This window comes from Zea mays, chromosome 7 (assembly GCF_902167145.1).
Source record: "Zea mays cultivar B73 chromosome 7, Zm-B73-REFERENCE-NAM-5.0, whole genome shotgun sequence".
Classification (NCBI taxonomy): domain Eukaryota; kingdom Viridiplantae; phylum Streptophyta; class Magnoliopsida; order Poales; family Poaceae; genus Zea; species Zea mays.
In genome coordinates, this window is record NC_050102.1 from 166,644,792 (window position 1) to 166,657,674 (window position 12,883).

The 12,883-nt window shown below is 42.3% G+C and overlaps 2 protein-coding genes across 3 annotated transcripts; both read left to right on the top strand.

Annotated features, from left to right (window-relative positions):
• Positions 1-2,859: 2,859 nt before the first annotated feature.
• Positions 2,860-7,945, top strand: LOC100383275 (Sphingosine kinase 1). 2 transcript variants are annotated; one of them, XM_020540649.3, is made up of 10 exons: positions 2,860-3,316; positions 4,651-4,799; positions 4,900-5,000; positions 5,166-5,238; positions 5,465-5,551; positions 5,672-5,749; positions 5,902-5,972; positions 6,767-7,051; positions 7,137-7,259; positions 7,365-7,945. In XM_020540649.3, exons 2-10 carry the CDS (start codon positions 4,793-4,795, stop codon positions 7,566-7,568), a joined length of 1,029 nt encoding a protein of 342 aa, XP_020396238.1. In that variant the 5' UTR covers positions 2,860-3,316; positions 4,651-4,792; the 3' UTR covers positions 7,569-7,945. The 2 variants fall into 2 exon arrangements, with proteins under 2 accessions (XP_020396238.1, NP_001348912.1); NM_001361983.1 differs by having other exon boundaries at positions 2,879-3,316; positions 4,677-4,799; positions 7,365-7,927.
• Positions 7,946-9,832: 1,887 nt separating this feature from the next.
• LOC100284707 (elongation factor 1-alpha) lies at positions 9,833-12,572 on the top strand. Its single transcript, NM_001323371.1, has 3 exons — positions 9,833-9,902; positions 10,862-11,349; positions 11,489-12,572. Exons 2-3 carry the CDS (start codon positions 10,888-10,890, stop codon positions 12,368-12,370), a joined length of 1,344 nt encoding a protein of 447 aa, NP_001310300.1. The 5' UTR covers positions 9,833-9,902; positions 10,862-10,887; the 3' UTR covers positions 12,371-12,572.
• The last annotated feature ends 311 nt before the right edge of the window (positions 12,573-12,883 follow it).

Here is a 12,883-nt window from a genome sequence, read left to right on the forward strand (position 1 = left end):
ACTTAGAGTGATTTCACGTGTAACTCACGCAATAAGTGGAAATAAAATAGAAGAAACGTTGACATCCTGTGGATTTTATGGTCCCATTATTTGTTATGACTATATGTGGCCATATGTTGTACCTTCGTATAATTTCATAGATTTCTGAGGCTATTTATACATTATTAATTTCTTTCGACATAAAATCATCAAAGTATAATTAAAATTCATAAATACACTAGTTTTGATCCAAAATTGCAAAAAGCTTACCAAAACAAATAAACATTCTATTCAAATAAAACCTCAAGTCGCCACATGAAAATGATAAGTGAAATATTAATTATGTTGAAACTTCGATACATAAAATGATTTCACATGTAACTCACGCAATAAGTGGGAGTAGAATGGAAGAAACACCAACATCTTGTGGATTTTATAGTCCAAATGTTTTTGAGAACTATATGTGGATATATGTTGTGTCCCCGTAAAAATCCATGAATTTTTTAGGCTATTTGGTGTATTATTAATTTCTTGTTGTAGAAAATCATCAAAATACAATTAAATTCATAAAAATATTGTAGCGTCGACCGAAAATTGCAAATAAGTTACCAATATTAATAAATAGTTTATAAAAAGATAATCCTAAGTTCCCACATGGATATAATCTTAAGTCCCCACATGAAAATGATAAAGTCTATTATTTTGATATAAATTTAGACATTATTTTAATGATTTTGGCCTAAAGATATGTTTAAACAAAAATGTGATGTACTACAAAGTTATAGATCTCTTCGAGCTCTACAATTTTCATATAAACTTTATCTTCATCCGATTTCATATGTAAAAGTTATGATTTTATAACTATATTATTTTGCAGAAAAAGAAAAAACGGGTACCCGAATTCCGGGTACCCGTATCCGACCCGAATATCCGGGTATTTACCGGGTAGTACTCGCTCCGTATCCGACCCGAATCCGAAGCCATACTATCCGGGTATTACCCGTATCCGTCCCGAATCTAAAAAATACCCGTATCCGTATCCGAAAAATGGTCCCGAATCAGTATCCGTATCCGGTACCCGTTTCGGGTACCCTACCCGTTTTCACCCCTAGACTAGAGCACTACCCGTCCCACAGCTGCCTCTAACTCTGACTAGAGGCTTGAGAATCTATAGTGATATGAATTTCTACTCTCGTACTCACACAACAGGAATCAATATAGTCGCGTGGAAGACAAATGTGAAAAAAAGAAAGATAAAAAGATCACGATCTAAATATTTCTTTATAATTTGTTTGAACTATTAATTAATTTTTATTTAAAATGAGTAGAAATAAATCTTAATTCCAATTTGATTCGATCCATAAATTTAATAATAATTTAAATTTATAGCATATTACCACCGTAGACAGGAGATGATCAAGAAAGACAAGGTAAGACTGCGCGGAAGGGAGAGAAGAGAAGGTTGAAGTGGGAGTCCCACTAACTATATCTAAAAATATATTTTCATAGATGGTCATTGCTGTCTAAAATGTATCTTTTAATTAATCAGAACTCTTTTAAGTCATGTTTGAGAGAAAGGGATTGAAGGTAATTGATGGCTGATTTGGTGGCCAGGGAAATGGAGGGATCCAAATCCCCTACTTTGCTCTCAAACAAACCCTGAGTGCATGTCTTAAGACAAATTTAGCTAGACTCAACCGCCTTCGAAAAAGATAAAGGTGCAACTAAAAAATAATTTTAGTAGTCTTAGTCTTGTACTATTTATTCTAAATTCCACTCTCTCCGTTACAAAATATAATTCGTTTTAGATTAATCATATATTCATTAAGTACTATATGAATATAGTTTGCATGTTTATCTATATTTATTATTATTCAAATTAATATGGACGAAAAAGTGGGATATAAAGAACTATATTTTGGAAGGAGGAGTAATTTGTTTTGATTTTTTTCGTTACATGAAACTTACTATGGTATTATGTACATACATAGCAAATTCGATTTATAAAAAAACCAAAAACGGAGGAAGTACCTTTCGAGGGTCGCCATTCATTTGTATATTCCTTTGTATATAGCCAATATAGGGCCGGGTGGAGGTGTCTTGCCCGGAGTACAAGTTAATTGCAACTAAAATATTTAATCACATATGAAATCCTAGTACTTTGCATGCATCAATTTTTTTTGTCGTCATTCCTTACAAGTATAGTTATTAGGGCTGCACCTAGCATTGTAGGGGTGAGTCTCCCAACACCCAACAGTCTACCCCCAACAGAACTAGTGATTTGTTTTATTTGGTCATCGATTTTTTAAACCACCTGCAATCGACCTCCACTGTAAATACAACGACTTCGTGCGACTAACTGTCATGCCATGTGCCCGATTAATAAGCTGATTTCGCGTGAATAATAGACCCAACTATAATATTTAAGAACCCATAGCAGCTAATAGATTTAAACAGATCCTAAATTTAATTACCGAAATATTTTTTTGTCGAAAGGACTAGGAATTATAGAAGCCACCCGCCGCTTTACCTACCAAAATCGATCCAAAGAACTCCACGTAGCATCCTTCGTCCTCCTTCGCAGTCGCAGAGGCTTAGCGGTGATCTCTGATCCCAGAAAGTGCACAGTGCACTTGAGCTAAAGCGGCAGCTGCGAGCTAGTACTCAGCAAAACTCTGTGCAAGGCTCGGACAGGCCCATAAATTGTTCAAGATCACCTGGATTTCTTACCAAAACATCATCTAAAATTCCCACACTCTGAACCGTTCGTATAAATACAAAACACCATACACATATAACACATGTACACGTATACTCCACACGAAAGGCGCCAGCGAAAAAACTACAGTATATATTAACCGTCCCAACCACGCACCTTTTGTCCACCTCCCCTCCAGGCTCCAGAACTCCCGAACCTCTCTGCTATCTTCGCTTTTAACCCCATCGATGCTTCCCAGTAAGCTACACGCTCACCCGCCTCGTCCTTCCATGGCCGATCCCAACCTCCAGGCCGAGGTCCTGACCGCGTCAGTGCGGGTCAACGGCACCGAGGCGGAGGCAACGCTCAGGGGCGGCGAGCTGACGTGGCGCCCCGCCGACACCGGCGGCGGCGGAGAGGGGCAGGAGCGGGGGCTGGAGCTGGAGTCGGAGGTGCTCGGGTGCCGGGTGGACGGGAGGAAGCTCAAACTCGCGACCTTTACCGCGAGCGGCGGCGGTGATGGGAAAGGGGGAGGAGGGGATGGGAATCGGAGGAGAGAGGAGGTCGTGGTGGAGATGGAGACCGAGGATGCCGCGCTGCGCTGGGGGGACATCATCAGGGATTGCCTCGCTTCGCTCGGTAATCAGTATCAGCTGTTACTCTGCTAGTTGTAAACTTGTAATTCGATTATTTCGATCCTCCTCTATTTTTTTTTAAAAAAACTCTCCTACATCATGGGAATCGTGCATGGCTCGTGATTTGATCGATGTGATCACTCAGCGATTGTTCTTTAGTTCAATCCGTGGCTGGAGTTTTGGCATTGCCTGGTGGACGCCTGGTTCGTGATCGGGTAGGCGGCGGCCGCGGTAGTTGCGTGGCGCACTTGAGTAGTTGGTTGACTGGATTCATAGCTGGGAGAGCTAAAAAATTCTGCTCCTGATAGTAAGGGGGGAAATCAAAGCAAAACCAGAAGAGAATATCTAGGTTGATTCGATTCAACAATAATAGTTTGAAGCAATTGGTTCTAGATTGCAACGGTCATAGTCATAGGCGTGCACAGATCTTTCTTAATGCGTGAAATCGTGCGGTTGAATAGCTGTTCTTCTGGGCATACCCTGGGTCAAAGCGTCAACCGTCAAATGTACAAATGCTAGTAGTATGCTAGGTGCCAAGAGTCCTACAGAGTTTGAAATTCTCCATGGATTCTTTCTTCAGTATCTGGTCTACTCAAATTTCCACGGTTGGCTTCAGATGGGCATGTTGCTGATGGTGTGCATCCCACAAAGTTTGCATTCCAATTATTATAACCCTGAGCAAATCGGAATCGTGTACGTCTGTCTAAATGGTGCCTGTTCATTTGGTGCAACGCAGCAGTGATACTTTGCAGTAGTAGTAATGTTATGCATATTCTGTAGGAACAATTGGATCTATACCATTAAAAGATCCAAACTTTAGATATATACCATGGACCTCACATGTCATTGACTCATGTGGACCCACATGTAAGTGAGATAGTAATGGTATGGATCCAAAGTGGTGATCTTTTAATGGTATGGATCCAAATTTCCCTCTTCTATACAACTTCCTTTTAAAATCACCCTTGAGTGTTGCATTAGCTATCATACTTGTAGGATGCAAGTGTGTACTCAACGGTGTTTTGTGTGTCACCTATCTTGGTTCATTTCTCCCCTTAAATTAATTATGTGGCATGCCATTCTAGTTCATTTTATCAAGTTCTGGGTTGATCCAATGACTTAGAACATGGGATGCTTGCATCCCTAGCTATCAACGCAAAATATCGGAGCTGGCCTTTTTTGCTCAGTTATTCATCATCGATAGTGCTGATCTAGTGCTCATAATTCTGTTCCATTTCTAGTTGGTACTAGCTCATGCTTCTCTAACTCCTTCAGAAAAGCATAGTAGATTAACAACTGAATTTGGAACACCAGTTTTACCTACTCATGGCCCCTTAGGTATTCCTCCTGCAATATTGCCACAGGCCGGCCAAAGAAATTGTTCATTATAGTGAACCCTTATGGTGGAAAGAGAAGTGGAAGGAGTATTTTCCAGAATGAAGTCCTCCCCCTCATTGAAGCTTCTGGCGTGCTTTATACGATGCAAGGTCTGGTGGTCTGTGTTTATTCATCGTATTTTTGGAATTGGACTTGTAATTGTGGTGCCTATTACTCTCTATCTAATTTCAAATTGTGAAACATGTTTAGAAACCAAGCATCGGCTTCATGCTCAAGAGATCGCACGTTCACTTGATCTTAGGAAGTATGATGGCATCATTTGTGTCAGTGGAGATGGTGTGATGGTAGAGGTTAGCAAAGAACCACATTTTTCGTATGCGAATGGAATTCTCTGCAATTTGTTATGCTCTGAAAATTCGCACGGTTTCATATATTTGAGCACCGTTGATTCTATTTGCTTGCTTGCTTGCTATGTTTTGGTTCTTTCTCTTATTGTTATTTTATTTTGTTTTTAGGTTGTCAATGGTCTCCTGCAGAGGGAGGACTGGGAAACAGCAATAAAAGTGCCCCTTGGGATCGTTCCGGCAGGTACGTTATCACAGCAGCTCCCTTATCATATGGATGCAATGATGCACATTAGTGAGTAGTACTGTGTCTTAGGTTCATTTTCATATGCGATCATTACATAAGTCGTTTAACCAAGATTAGTTGTAGCTTGTAGCTTTTTCACTTTTTTGTTCAGATTATAGCATTTATGCACTTTATTGTCATTAGTGCTCTGGGCAGACTTTTCACATAATATAATGTGCAACAGGTACTGGAAATGGAATGGCACGATCTCTATTGCATGCTGCTGGTGAACCATTCTCTGTATCTAATGCTGTGTTTGCAATCATCAGAGGCCAGTATTTTCTCCTCGTTTTTTGCCACCTTTCATCCAGCAGCCACATCATCTCTCTTCATTATCTCACCCATTTATATGTTTGAACAATTGCTGATGCAGCTTATTTCTGTTTCACAGGTCATAAACGTGCACTTGATGTTACTTCTGTTGTGCAGGGAAACACAAGGTTCTTTAGTGTCCTGATGCTTACATGGGGTATGCAGCATATAATTTCTATGCTAACTATTTGAAAACAACAGCTGAGAACACAGACCACCTTCCTCAGAGATTGCTCCATCACTTTCTCTTTTGCCGCAGTAAAATTTAATTGACAACTGACAAGCCTGAAAATGATATATGAACTGCAGGTCTGGTGGCTGATGTTGATATTGAATCGGAGAAGTATAGGTGGATGGGAAGTGCTCGCCTTGAATTTTATGTATACTTTCTATCCTTAAAGCTTGTACCAACCTTTTTTTAAAAAAACTTATATCAACTACTTGATTTTATTTTTCATATCTATATGCTTCTCTGTCCTTTTTTTATATAATGGATCTGCCTGGCTGATCTTGCACCTGCTTGACAGCATTGAGACCGATGCATCTCTAGCTTTAGTACTTAGTTCCAAACCCTAACTGCAGGAAATGGCTTTTTGATTATTGTAAATGGTCCATGCATGCATTGTAGCGATAAAAGAAAATCTCATGGTTACCGTTTAACGTACCTGGAAAAAAAATGAATCTTCTGCAATATGCTGGTTGAGCCTCTAAGGGTCTATTTGGTTGGGCTGTATCTGTGGAAAAAGATGTGGGTTGTGAGCTGTGAAAAAAATTGTTGTGGGTTGTGAGCTGTTAAAAAGCAAAAAACCGTTTAGTGGAAACCACTAAAAGCCGTTAAAAGTTTTTTTATATATGTTTTCACAGTTCAACCCAAAAACTACTAAAAGCAGGTATAGGTCTGCTTTCAATTTTACACGGAGAGAAAATCAGCTTTTAGAAAAAGGTGGTTCCTGGATTCAGCCATTTTGTTTGGCTTTTGGCTTTTAGGGAGCAAAAGCCAAAGCCAAACCAAACACACCCTAATGCTCATAATAATAGATGCAGGGTATAGCGATATCATGTTGCATAAGCCGTTCTAGCGCCTTTATAGCTTTATTTTACTGTTTATAAGGTATTTTTGGATCTGTAGAAGCTCACACTGTGCTCTGCCATGTGCAATACAACTTCTTTCCAGCTCCTACTCCGCATGCTGAACCTGCGACGGTACAATGGGCGCATCCTTTTTGTTCCAGCACCAGGATATGAAGAAGTTGGTGATCCCGTGGAACAAACTACCGGTCATGAAACAAATGGGGTTAGCGGGGCAACTGACAAAAATGGTGAAACGTGCGGCTATGTCGGCCCGTCGATCAAAGAAGCCGATCTTAGATGGAGATCGCTGAACGGTCCGTTCGTTTCAGTCTGGCTCGGCAATGTTCCTTTCGCTAGCGAAGATGCCATGGCAGCACCAAAAGCAGAGGTCGGTCAGTCTCTCGCCGTTCCGTGCCCCGCGGTTCCACTGCGCTCCATATAGCTTTGACCCTTTCTTGTTTGTTGCCATGCAGTTTGCGGATGGCTACTTGGATGCTGCTATAATCAAGGACTGCCCGCGGTGGGATGTTCTGGGGCTCGTGCTCCAGATGAAGGACGGCGCCTACGTGAACTCGCCGTGCGTGGAGTATTTCAAGGTGCGTTGCTTCTTTAGTCCATGACCATGCGTTGTACTCGCCCTGTCCATGAATTCTGTCATCAAAGCATAACGAGGTGCGCTGGGCAACTCTGACGAACGGCAGGTGAAGGCGATCCGGATCGAGCCGGGCCTGCGCGTGGGCAGCAGCACCAAGGGCGGTATCATCGACTCGGACGGGGAGGTGCTCGCGAGGGGCGACGGGTCCCACTCCCGCGCCGGCGACGAGCCGGGGCACCTGATGGCGTACGGCCCGCCCATCCAGCTGACGGTGGACCAGGGGCTGGCCACCATCTTCTCCCCGAGATGACGATTCTTCTATCTGTTCTCCACCGCCTGCGAGGACTTTGCTTCGTTAGCCCTGCCATTTTCTCGAGTAGAACCATGTGACTCTATATGTAAATATTAGTCACACGGTCACACCCCACTCCAGTGGATGAGCGATGAGCCAAAACACAAGAGGGACAGATCCTTTATCTCCGTCAAGAGATTGTTTTCTTTTCACGGCCACAGCCCACATGGCCGCCGCTTTTAGTGTTAGCGTGAGAAAATGACAAGTGGGCTGTGGGCAGCTCCTATTCTTTTTTTCACCTTGTGTGTGTTGTTGATTGTCCCTTGACAAACAGTGGACTGTTTTCCTGCAAAATTGGTGTTTAATTAACCTGAAAAGCTTCCACTTGCATCTAAGTCTTGGCTTGGTAGTGCTCTGGTCTCTTGGTCCTCGTCGGAGCTCCTCCTTCTGTTCATCCTTGTCGGTTCTGTCGGAGCTCCTCCTTCTGTTCATCCTTGTCGGTTCGTCTCCGCATGAAGGTGTCCCTCCGTTCCTTTTTGTGGATCCTATAAAAGCTATCCTATAAAAGCTAGAGCCAAAGCTCCGCCAAGGGGTTCAAGTCTATATATAGAACAGATGTTTATATCGCTAAGTATATAAGTATCTCACAAACACTTTTTGTCTAAAATACCGTGTGTCCTTAAATATCAATATTATCTTAGGACTGTTCCTGAAAAGCCCTTAAAACTTGCTCGACGGAAATAACTATAAAGCGTGCTCACTAACTATCTTTATCTTTTTTAAAATAATTATAAAACATCTCTATATTTTTAGCCATTTCGAAAAATAGAAAACTAAAAGCTAAAAACGATCTAATGTGCTAAAAAGAAGATTGGACTACGCGAAAGCAGAGGAGCTTTGTCTAGATAATCAGTTTGAGGTTCCACCTTTTTGTTGGGGTTATGTTTCTTAAAAGTAGGAATAATGTTTAGGTGAGTTTGGTTTAGCTTTTTTTTGCACCTGTTCCTACTTTAAAAAGCACAAGCTGAATTAATTTTTCTGCAGCTATTTTGAAAAAATATTTTTTTCTATGGTACAAATATAAAAGCAGCTTGGGCATTGTGTTTGCTGATTATCCGAGCAAACCAAATATGGTTAAAAATAATTAAGTCGTTACAATGAATAAACTAAAATATTTTTAATAGAATATTAAAATTCAATTGTAAAATTGATTTATTTGTAAAAATATCAATAACACAAATGTAAAATCGATTATTTAGTTAGATATATTGATTAAGATATATAGCTAAACAAAATGCATATGAATAATATACAATATGTTTACTGTGGATAACTCATATCGGTTTAAATCAAACGACTTTTAACTTTTTTTTTTCTCACATCAATTTTCTTACAGCAGACATTACACATCAGCTTTCTCACAGTTTACATCTAAACCAAGCATACTTTAGAAGTTAAACTAAACACAATTTCAATTCCCGCTGAACACGACACACACACATATATATATATATATATATATATATATATATATATATATATATATATAAATCTAGCTATTACAAGAATTTGGATATCACGGATCTTGTATGTGGAGGAAGACAAAGGAGTCTACACGATCTTAATATTTAGGAAGCAACGGATTCTTCTTATCGGAACAATTTGGTGGATTATGTATTTATGTTGATTTGAATGATTTCTACAGAAACCTTTATTGTAGAAACATGCTTTAGGGGGTGTTTAAATGCACTAGAGCTAATAGTTAATTAGCTAAAAATATACTAGTAGAATTAGCTAGCTAACAAATAGTTAGCTAACTATTAGCTAATTTACTAAAAATAACTAATAGCTGAACTATTAGTTAGGATGTTTGATGTCTCTAACTAATTTTAGATACTAACTATTATCTCTAATGCATTCAACCACAACCGAAAAGTCCAGACAGAGATCGGTTCTGACAAGCAGAATCCCGCTAGCATCGTAGCAAAGTGCGCCATCCTTCATCACATGTTTTTTTGTTCTTCTGATATGAGAAAAAGGAAAGGAAGCGCCGTTTTTTCGAAAGAAAAGAAAACGATAAGGCACGGAGAACGAGTGACCGGCGCGTGAAGCAGCGGTGGTGGAGTGGGCCTAGGGCAGGGTAGCCGTCAAGGCAGGGCGTTCGTAGGCGCTACGAAAGCTCGAGGACTGTACTCGCTCGCAAACCCTAGCCGCCGGACCGGCCGGTGACCGTGCGGCGCTGAGGCGCGCGCTATATAAACAGAGCCATCCATTCCTCCCTTACCGTTCAGTCCCACCTCGACCGCCTCCTCTCCCCTCCCCCGGCTCTGTCTGTTGACTTACCCCGTCGAGGTAAGGCACTGGGTGCTTGAATTCACGGTTTTGATTCAGTTGTTACTATTCAGTTCTGTCTGAATTGTTTGATGCTCGATTCATTATTAGGCTTTCAAGTTCTGTAAATTGTTCCCTAGTTTTTGTCCTTCACGCATATATTACTAGGAGTGTTGCTCTTATGTCGCGCACCTAGCTAAGCTACCAATCGTTTTTCTTTCTTCCACTTTTATAATAAAGCAGATATACCAAATCAAATAGTTATACAGTATATATCATCGCATCGCCCACCTGATTAAATTCAAATTCAACTAAAATTGGTGCTCCCATCTTCTAACGGTGAAAACAGAGGGTCTCATCTCCTATCCTCTCGGGTGAGGCCGTGGGACCGGGCCTTGTGGTATACTGTAGTTGATATAATTCTGATATAGGTTCGAATCCTATTGGGTGCTTCAATTTAGTTTCGGCATCTCCTGTTTAATTCGCTCCACTGCCAGACTCACTCACATAGCCTGCTAGGCAATATCTGTCTGTGTATTCTTGGTTTAGATACATCATGTTTGCTTGCCTACTTATATTTATTAGCATGGCATCTTGTATAGCTTGGTTAATTAGTATATTATATTATTTGTTCCTGCTGCATCTATCTTTATGTATTCATTCGGCAGTTGTGTTGAATGCTCTGATTTGTCTTGCTCGGTTGCTTTTCATTGGTATGAATTACTAGTTACAGATGGGTGAACACTGACTGCACGGTCTCTGTTTTCTTGATGACTGACTATGTTGTCTTTGCTATTCTAAACAAAAGAACAATTAATCTACCAGTCTGCTTACGTACATATGTGTTTCTAATTTGATGTTAGTCAATGAATCGCCGCAACTGTTCTAAAAAAAATACCAACCTCTCAACTGCTAATTGTAGTATATCTTAACTTTTGCCTGACTGCGTGCTATATATATCCTTTTTTTTGTGAATACAGCTTTCTAGTCAGCTGCTCCCGTTGCCATGGGGAAGGAGAAGGTTCACATCAACATTGTGGTCATTGGCCATGTCGACTCCGGCAAGTCCACAACCACCGGCCACCTCATCTACAAGCTTGGAGGCATTGACAAGCGTGTCATCGAGAGGTTTGAGAAGGAGGCTGCCGAGATGAACAAGAGGTCCTTCAAGTACGCCTGGGTCCTTGACAAGCTCAAGGCCGAGCGCGAGAGGGGCATCACCATTGACATTGCCCTGTGGAAGTTTGAGACAACCAAGTACTACTGCACCGTGATTGATGCCCCTGGGCACCGTGACTTCATCAAGAACATGATCACCGGCACCTCCCAGGCTGATTGTGCGGTGCTCATCATTGACTCCACCACTGGTGGCTTCGAGGCTGGTATCTCCAAGGACGGCCAGACCCGTGAGCATGCGCTCCTTGCTTTCACTCTTGGTGTGAGGCAGATGATCTGCTGCTGCAACAAGGTACTTTTGAAAGTTCGATTGATGCTCTATGTTCCAGTACGCAATGAAAGCTAATGACTACTATCTGTTTGTCTGTACTGCATTATACTGCAATTTTATCTGTATATACTGCAAACTAAACGAACTATTGCTAAATCAGATGGATGCCACTACCCCCAAGTACTCCAAGGCTCGGTACGACGAGATCGTCAAGGAAGTGGGTTCCTACCTGAAGAAGGTGGGGTACAACCCGGACAAGATCCCCTTCGTGCCCATCTCTGGGTTCGAGGGTGACAACATGATCGAGAGGTCGACGAACCTGGACTGGTACAAGGGCCCCACCCTCCTTGAGGCGCTGGACCAGATCAACGAGCCCAAGCGGCCCTCGGACAAGCCCCTGCGGCTTCCTCTGCAGGACGTGTACAAGATCGGCGGCATCGGCACCGTCCCGGTGGGCCGCGTGGAAACTGGGCTCCTGAAGCCCGGCATGGTGGTCACCTTTGCGCCCACGGGCCTGACGACGGAGGTCAAGTCGGTGGAGATGCACCACGAGACGATGCAGGAGGCACTGCCCGGCGACAACGTCGGCTTCAACGTCAAGAACGTGGCGGTCAAGGACCTGAAGCGCGGCTACGTGGCCTCCAACTCCAAGGACGACCCCGCCAAGGAGGCTGCCAGCTTCACCGCGCAGGTGATCATCATGAACCACCCGGGGCAGATCGGCAACGGCTACGCCCCGGTGCTGGACTGCCACACGTCCCACATCGCCGTGAAGTTCTCGGAGCTGCTCACCAAGATTGACCGGCGGTCGGGCAAGGAGCTGGAGAGCGCCCCCAAGTTCCTCAAGAACGGTGACGCCGGCTTCGTCAAGATGATCCCCACGAAGCCCATGGTGGTGGAGACTTTCTCCGAGTATCCTCCACTGGGGCGCTTCGCGGTTCGCGACATGAGGCAGACGGTTGCGGTCGGCGTGATAAAGAGCGTGGAGAAGAAGGACCCAACGGGAGCCAAGGTGACCAAGGCGGCTGCCAAGAAGAAATGATGATGATTCTGCATGTAATCCATGGTTCCTGGTTTCTTTGCTGGTCGGAGTATTTTGTTGGGTGGTGCTAGTAGTAGTTAACAAAAGAATAATTTTCATGGGTTCATTGTGTAGGTTTGGACTGTTGTGTTCGTGATTGCGTACCACACTATATATATTGGGTTTTGCTTCTATAGTAATATTATCGATGACCATGATGCTATGAGGCTTGTCTACCCAGTCATGATTGCTTGCCTTTTGGCTAATAAACGGCCCAGCAGTCAAATTAAATTATAGAAGCATCTCCAACAATGACTTATGTCTTATCTCCCTCTAGAATGAGAGCATCTACAACAATAATTTATCTTCATGCCTCAAATTAAATTATAGAGCTCAAACTATAAAAAAATGCTCTAACGGTTCCCCATTTAAAAAAATGTTAAAAATATAGGTCAGGCTTACCCCTAATCTAGATCTAAATGAACGAACGTTTCACAAAATTTTCCGTTTTAAACGAACGAAGTAGATTAGCAG

Bases quoted from the DNA above. Each gene is read 5' to 3' on its own strand.
- LOC100383275 (NM_001361983.1), top strand. From the start codon at position 2,926: ATGCTTCCCAGTAAGCTACACGCTCACCCGCCTCGTCCTTCCATGGCC. The intron at 3,317-4,676 runs GTAATCAGTATC...ATATTGCCACAG, and splicing joins GGATTGCCTCGCTTCGCTCG to GCCGGCCAAAGAAATTGTTC. The intron at 5,750-5,901 runs GTATGCAGCATA...TATGAACTGCAG, and splicing joins TGTCCTGATGCTTACATGGG to GTCTGGTGGCTGATGTTGAT.
- LOC100284707 (NM_001323371.1), top strand. From the start codon at position 10,888: ATGGGGAAGGAGAAGGTTCACATCAACATTGTGGTCATTGGCCATGTC. The intron at 11,350-11,488 runs GTACTTTTGAAA...TTGCTAAATCAG, and splicing joins TGATCTGCTGCTGCAACAAG to ATGGATGCCACTACCCCCAA.